The following is an 8,342-nucleotide window of genomic DNA, read 5'->3' on the forward strand; positions in this document are numbered from 1 at the left end:
ATAGCTTCGAATTTTTGCTTAAAAACTAATTTTTTTCACAAAAATTTCATCATGTAAAGCACATATTCATATATTAAGAACCAATAAGCATCAAAGAATTTAATATTAACAACTTAAGAGGAAATTTTAGAGTTTTGAAGAGAGATGACAAGTTTTACCTTGCCCGTTTAAAGATCGCTTTCATGTAAAATGCCAAGCTCTCTGCGGATTTTGTAAAATGAGTCTTTAGGTAACGATTTTGTGAAGATGTCAGCTAATTGGTTGTATATATTCACAAACATTACTTCAACATTTCCTTTAAGCACATGATCTCTTAGAAAGTGATGGCGTATATCGATGTGTTTCGTCCGAGAGTGCATGATTGGATTCTTTGAAATATTGATTGCACTGGTGTTGTCACATCTTAGAGGAATGCATATGAGGTTGAGTCCATAATCATATAGTTGTTGTTTAAGTCAGAGAATCTGTGCACAACAACTTCATGTTGCTATGTATTCAGCTTTAGCAGTGCTAAGGGCAACACAGGCTTGCTTTTTACAAGACCATGATACTAATGCATTACCTAAGATATGGCAAGTGCCGCTTGTGCTTTTGCGATCCGTTTTGCATCCTGCATAATCTAAATCAGAATATCCAACTAGACTACATATGGTACCCTTTGGATACCATAGGCCTACATTGGTTGCTCCTTTCAAGTATTTCATAATTCTTTTTACTGCTACAAGATGCGATTCTTTAGGATCCGCCTAAAATCTTGCACACAAACAGACACTAAACATAATATCTGGCCGGCTGGCCATTAGATATAATAAAGATCCAATCATACCTCGATATTTTGATATCTCTATTGAAATACATGGTTCATCTTTACAACATAGGCTTTGGAGCCCATTGGAGTCGCACTTTCCTTGCATTTTTCCATTTCAAATCTTTTGAGTAATTCTTTGCAATATTTTGCTTGATTTATAAAGATGGCGTGCTCGAGTTGCTTGATGTGAAGGCCAAGAAAATAGTTTAATTTTCCCATCATGGACATTTCAAATTCTCCTTGCATTATTAAAGAGAATTCTTCACATATGTCATTGTTTGTTGATTCGAATATTATATCATCAACGTAGATTTGTACCAATAGTGTGTGACCATTATCTCTTTTAACAAATAATGTCTTATCGACTTTCCCTTTTTCAAATCCTCGTTCACATATAAAGGTGCTTAATCTATGATACCAAGCTCTTGGAGCTTGTTTTAGACCATAGAGAGCCTTTTTTAATTTGTAAACATGTGAGGAATTTTTTGAGTCTTCAAAGCCAGGTGACTGTTTGACATATACTTCTTCGTTAATGTATCCATTGAGAAAGGCACTCTTCACATCCATTTGAAATAGTTAAAAGTTCATAGAGCAAGCATAAGCAAGTAGTAAACGTATTGCTTCTAACCTTGCTACTAGGGCAAATGTTTCATCAAAGTCAATCCTTTCTTCTTGATTGTACCCTTGAGCGACCAGTCTTGCTTTGTTGTGGACAACTATACCTTTCTCAACAAGTTTATTTTTAAACACCCATTTTGTACCAATGATGTGTTTATTTCCAAGATTAGGAACAAGTTCCCATACCTTGCTTCTTTCGAATTGGTTGAGCTCTTCTTGTATGGCAAGTATCCATTGATCATCTTTAAGTGCTTCACCAATTTTGGAGGGTTCGATTTGAGAAACAAATTCCATGTTCAAGCAAGCATCTTGTAGTTTTAGCCTTGTTGTGACTCCTTTGTTGATGTCACCTATGATGTTCTCAATCGGGTGATATATATGGGTTCTCCATTCTTTAGGAAGATTATCATTTTGCTTTTCAATGTTGACTTCACTTTTTTGACTTGGTTGATCAGGTTGATGTTCCTTGCTTGTCTCATTGCTTTCAAAATCATCATCGTCATAGGAAATAATCTTGTCCTCTTTCACGGGGTTAGTGTCATCAAAAGTTACATGCATTGATTCTTCGACTAGTAAGGTTCTTTTATTGAAGATTCTAAAGGCTTTACTAGTTAATGAGTAGCCGATAAAGATACCTTCATCGGCTTTTTCATCGAATTTTCCAACGTTGTCTTTACCGTTGTTTAACACGAAACACTTACATCCAAAAATGTGGAAGTGAGAGATATTGGGCTTTCTTCCTTTGTAGAGTTCATACAGAGTTTTCTTAAGAATCGGCCGAATGATTACTCGATTGGAAACATAGCATGCTGTGTTTACAGCATCAGCCCAAAAATATTTTGGCAGGCTTGAGTCGCTTAGCATAGTCCTTGCGAGCTCTACCAAAGATATGTTCTTTCTTTCAACAACCTAATTTTGTTGTGGTGTTCTAGGTGGAGAAAAATTGTGGAAAATTCCATTTTCTTCACAAAATTCTTCAAAGGAGGTATTTTGAAATTCTCCTCCATGATCACTTCTAATTATTTTGGCTGATTTTTCATTTTGGACTAGTTTGGCATACTTCTTAAATGCTTTAAAAGCCTCATTTTTACTTGCAAAAAATAAGGTCCAAGTGAACCTTGAGTAGTCATCAACAATTACTAGTCCATATGAGTTTCCACCAAGACTTTTGGTTCTTGATGGACCAAACAATTCCATATGTATTAATTGAAGTGGTCTTGAAGTTGAAATAACATTTTTAGGTTTGAAAGAGTTCTTTGTTTGCTTACCTTTTTGACAAGCGTCACACAATTTATCATTTATAAAGTTCATTTTTGGTAAGCCTACAACAAGATCATGCTTGACCAATTTGTTTAAATGATCCATGTGAATATGTGCAATTCTTTTATGCCACAACCATGCATCATTATTGTCGTTTACCAAAAGACATTTCATTTTTAAGGATAAATCATCAAGATTAAGTACAAAGATGTTTTTGAAACGCTTACCGATGAATTGTATTTCATTTGTAGCTTCATTTTGGATGATACATTCATCTTTCTTGAAGGCTATCTTGTATCCTTTATCGCAAAGCTGACTAATGCTTATGAGATTGTTATTTAGACCTTCAACATATAGTACATATTCAATCGAGGGGGATGGGGTTGTGCCAACTTTTCCAATGCCTAAATTTTTTCCTTTGTTGTTGTCTCCATAGACCACAGATCCCTTTGATTCAAGAGTCAAGGCTGAAAATTTTGTTATATCACCCGTCATATGTTTAGAGCATCCACTATCTAAGTACCACATATTTGAGGTACTTTCCGTGCATACCTGCAACATTAAAATCAAATTTTATTAGGTACCTAATGTGTTTTGGGTCCTTGATGGTTAGTATCTTTCTCTACCCACACGTAATGCCCTTTTGGAACACTAATGTTTCTAACATGACAAGTATTAGGAGTGTGACCCTTGAGACCACAATAAGAACAAGTAGGAGTAAATCTATTTTTAAAAGCATGTGTATGAGATTTACTTTGAATAATTTTCTCTTTATAATGGTGATCCTTTTTTATAATTATAATCTTTTCTTGATTGGATTGATTACTTGCTTTGACAAAAATAGTCTTATTCAAGCTTGGTTTATCAAATTTTGAGTATCCAAGACCATTTTTGTCATTTGCATATTTAAAACATTTTCCAAGCCTATTTGTCCTTTTTCGTATCGTTCAATTACTTTATTTAATTGAACAATCTTGAAGGAGAAGGAATCACATTTATTGCATGCAAAATTATGTTTTAGTTTTTCAGAATTCTTTTCCATAATGTCAACTTTTTCTTGAAGACTTGAGATTTGTCTCTTTTGTGTTGACACTAGTTTGAACAGATTTTTACATTCAATAAGTAGTTCCTTGATGGTGTTTTAAGCCTCATTATATTCTAAAATCAATTCACTATTAGTTTTATGATGATGAGGGGAGTCTATGTTACTAACCTCTTCTTCGTCATCTGATTGATGTGATGCCATCAATGCAACATTAGCGCATTCTTTACTTTCGGTTTCTAAAGATGAACTCACTTCATTGTCTTCCCAAGCTATGTATGCCTTCTTGAAGTCTTTCTTTTTTATGGCATTTTTCTTAATAAGGTTTGGACAATTTGCCTTGATATGTCCTTGCTTTCCGCATTCAAAGCAAGTGAAGTTTTGATTTGAAGTAGAACTATCTTTCTTCCTAAAACTTTTCCTTTTGAAAGTTCTATCATTTTTAAGAAACTTACCAAATTTCTTAACAAGGAACGTAATATTTTCATCTTCATCTGAATTTTCGTCTTTTATTTGTTCTCTTGATTCGGTCTTTAGAGCAATGTTTTTGGTCTTTTTTTCTTGACTTTCATTTTGTTCTAACCTTCCAAGTTCGATTTCGTGTTCTTGGAGTTTTCCAAAAAGTGCTGAAAGAGACATCTTTGATAGGCTTTTCTTTTCAGAAATTGCCGTTACTTTAGGTTGCCATGCCCTTGTTAATGATCTCAGAACTTTAAGGTTCAATTCATCATTAGTGAAGATTTTTCCAAGAGCCGTCAAGTGGTTGGTCAGATGAGAAAATCTTTTCTGCAAGTCTAGAATAGATTCTCTGGGCTGCATTCGAAACAACTCATATTCTTGAGATAAAGTGTTGAGTTTGGAACGTTTAACCTCAATAGTTCCTTCAAGTGTTACTTCAAGTGTATCCCAGATTTCTTTAGCTGTTTTGCAATGCGGAAAAATTCATCCATTCCAAGTGCTGATTGTAACATGTTTTTGGCCTTTTTTTTTTATCAAACAACACTTTTTTTTTGTCATCTTCTGTCCATGAGACTTTTATCTTTACTTCTTATTTATTGTTGATAACTGTTTTTGGAACATAGGGACCATTTTCTACCGTATCCCATATATCATCTCCTTGTGCCTCAAGATATGCTTGCATGCGTATCTTCCAAAAGTCATAGTGTTCACCAACGAAACATGGTGGTTTATTGCTACTACCACCATCTTTAAAAACTGGTTGTGCGGAAGCCATTAATAAGGATCAAGGAGAAAATTACCGGAACCTGCTCTAATGCCAATTGTAAGTACATAGGTAAGGTGTTAGGAATTTTCTAGTTTTTAGAGTCTTAGTGGATTATTTTTGAGTTTATGATTGATGTATTAAAAATATAAATGGCAGAAAAATAAAGAACACAATAGAATTATCCTGGTTCCCCTTATGACCAAGGGTGCATCCAGTCCTCTTGCACACCACAAGAGATTAATCCACTTGTTGTCAGAAAATGTACAATTCACACCCTGGAACTTTTGTACAAACTTCTAACAATACTTCTAGATAGCACGCCACTATCTTAGATTAAGCTAATTTAAGAAAGTACTACTTTCTTTTACAAGTGATACAACATGATTTGGAATAAGGATATAAGAGAGGTATAATGATTTCAATCCACTAATACTTCAAGTATTTTGAGAACTTTTCTGAATGATATGAAAATAAAATGCAAGTACTTTGTAAAAATCATAATTTTGTTCAAAGTTGTTCAAGGTTTGATTCAAAGGATTGTATCTTTTTGATCTGAAGTTATGGTGTATTTATACTCCACAAACATCTCTTCAGATACGTGGCCATTGATCCAAGAGGTTTGATGAACAAATACAAATATCTAGAACCATTTCAGATTTGAAAAATTGTATTGCTTCCAGTTGTATTCGAATACAGGATGTATGTATTCGAATACACCTCTTTGTAACGTTCATATTTATTCAAAATTTGCATCTTGTATTCGAATACATCCTTTATGTAGTCGAATACAAATTCGTGATTTTTGCGACTAACATGCTTTGTATTCAATTACAGATGGACGTAGTCGAATACAGATGTAAAAGTTTTGGCTACTAACTTGTTTTGTATTCGACTACAGAAGGTCGTAGTCGAATACAGATGCAAAGGTTTTGGCTACTGACTTGATTAGTATTCGACTACAGCAGGTTGTAGTCGAATACAGATGTGAAGCTTTTGCTTCTGACTTGCATATGTATTCGAATACACTATGCTGTATTCGAATACACCTTGGTATTTTGTCAAAAATATTAGTTTTAAGACTTTGTTAATGTAATTTTGACTTTTGAAAATACTTTATATGCATATGTAAATATGAATGGTTCTCATGTATTTGAAGTATTGGTTGTATCATTTACCTTTACATTAAACATCTAATATGTTTGGATTTAACGTTTTATCAATGAAGATATTTGAACTTCGTTTTGAGCTTGTTGTTTTGATCATATTTGTTGATCTTTGTCTTCATCAAAAACATGTATTTTGCAGGTTAATGGTAAAAGAGGCCAGGCTCACATTGAATAGAGATTAGGCAAGGTGGTTTGCAATTATATATGGTTGATTTCGATGAACTCAAGCTCTTGCCTCACTCTTACCATAGATACCTCAGATCATTATCTCATCTTGCTAGATTTTCATATAATTGAACGTAGACAGATTGCTTCCTTTAAGTTTCTGAGGATGTGGGTTTTGCATAATGAGTTTATTAATATGGTGAAAGATACTTGTAAGGAGCAGGTTACATGTTGCCCTATGTTTTGCTAAACCTGAAATTAAAGACTCTCAAATCCAAGCTTAAAATATGGAATAAAGAAGTTTTTGGTAACATCCATCATAGTGTTCAAGTTGAAATTACAAATTTGAATAGCACTCAAAGCACCATTGATTTTTTTTGCTCCATTAGATGATTTATTGAATCAAGAGGGGCAAGCTCAAATGGAAGTGAATGAAACTCTTAATCTAGAGGAGCTCTTATTATGAGTTGTGCGGAAATTGCACTGACATTGAAGACGTGACAGAGCGATGATTTGGATTGGCAATTGTAAGCAGTAAGGGTTGATGACACCCGTGGGTTTTCTGTACCCATTCATCCATGATTTAGAATTCAAGATCAACTTAGGATTTTATTTATTTACCCTTCCTACTTGGTTGTTGATGTTGCTGGGAATTCTTTATCTGAAATAATTGTGACTATTTTTTTTTTGTTAATATGAATTATTCGGCTATAAGTAAGTAGTAAGTTGTGTTTAAATCATTTTATATATTACGCCAATGATTCTAAACGTTGTTTTTGAAAAAGAATTTTACAATTAAATATGTTACTCTTATTTTAAATTAAATGATGATTGTGAATATTTTATCTAGAAGAGTTAGTTGTTTTAAAAAAAGAAAGTTACATTCTCGCTGTTAAAAATTGAGGTGTTACAAAATCCAACTTTGATGAGCAGAGGATGTTGGAATGTTTACTTCTTCAAAGTTTTGGGCTCAAATATTTGACTAAATACAGTTGACTTTTTATCCGAATGTTGACGTGAAGAATTGACCAAATGTTCAACTAGTTTACCAGAATCATCAGACGAAAATGATCAGATGCAGAATCATCAGAGTGAATTTGTAATCAGATTTAGTAGAGGCACGTTGATAGCATGTTTAACAGAGTCAAATACAACTTTTTCAGAGAATTATCTTCATTTCCTTGTTTATCTTCTCTTTTCATTAAAGGATGCATCGTAAAAAATTTAAAGTTTATGACAAGGATCTACACACTTAAATAAATTTATTAGCGCAATAAAATATTCCAACAAAATAATTTTTGTTATCATCAAAATAATTAAGGGTCATTGTTTTTCAAACCAAGCTAGTTCTAACAATCTCTCCGATTTTGATGATGACAAACATCTACTTTGTGAACAATTTTTCTTTTTAATAGTATAATGTATGCGACATTATTCAAAGTAATACACAATAGTGCTCCCCTTGAATATAAGCAAATTTAAAAGAACGACAATGAAATATAGTATTATGACAAAGGAGATTTAAAGTGAGAATTTGGAAAACATAAAAATAAAGGTTCTCAAAATATATACTCCATCTTTTGTATTCAAAAATAGAGTTGATCAAAACAAGTAAGAGCAAACAAAAAGAGTTAAGAGTAAAAAACGAACATTTTCACGAAGAGAGTTATGAGTTAAGGGTTAGGATTGGTCAATCTAACCAAAATTAGTCCTAAGGTATTCTGAATAGACTCTAGATTGTTGGTTGTATATTCTATGACCACCTCAGTATTAGCTTTCCATCGGTCAATATCTTCCATCTTTACAAGCTAAGTGGGATAAAACGCATGTGTAGAAGGAGTGGTAGAAGAACCTTCATTGGCAGACTTTGTAGATCTTGGAGCACCAACAACAGGAACATCCAATGGAGGTATCTGAACTTGTGGGATGATCATACGAAACTGCAATGGTGCCAAGAGAGCAACCACTGGTAGTTTCAAATGATCATAGCCAGCGAGAGAGGCAACTTCACTTGGTGTACCTCCTGATGTAGCAATCAATCTCTTCCTAGTATGATCT

The 8,342-nt window shown here is 33.5% G+C and overlaps 1 protein-coding gene across 1 annotated transcript; it reads right to left on the minus strand.

The window, feature by feature from the left end:
• Positions 1-479: 479 nt before the first annotated feature.
• LOC140920727 (secreted RxLR effector protein 161-like) lies at positions 480-8,083 on the minus strand. The gene is made up of 2 exons (XM_073369546.1): positions 7,985-8,083; positions 480-746 (listed from the first exon to the last, which is right to left on the minus strand). Exons 1-2 carry the CDS (start codon positions 8,081-8,083, stop codon positions 480-482), a joined length of 366 nt encoding a protein of 121 aa, XP_073225647.1.
• Between the last annotated feature and the right edge of the window lie 259 nt (positions 8,084-8,342).

The sequence above is a fragment of the Cicer arietinum genome, chromosome 6 (genome assembly GCF_000331145.2).
Source record: "Cicer arietinum cultivar CDC Frontier isolate Library 1 chromosome 6, Cicar.CDCFrontier_v2.0, whole genome shotgun sequence".
Classification (NCBI taxonomy): Eukaryota; Viridiplantae; Streptophyta; class Magnoliopsida; order Fabales; family Fabaceae; genus Cicer; species Cicer arietinum.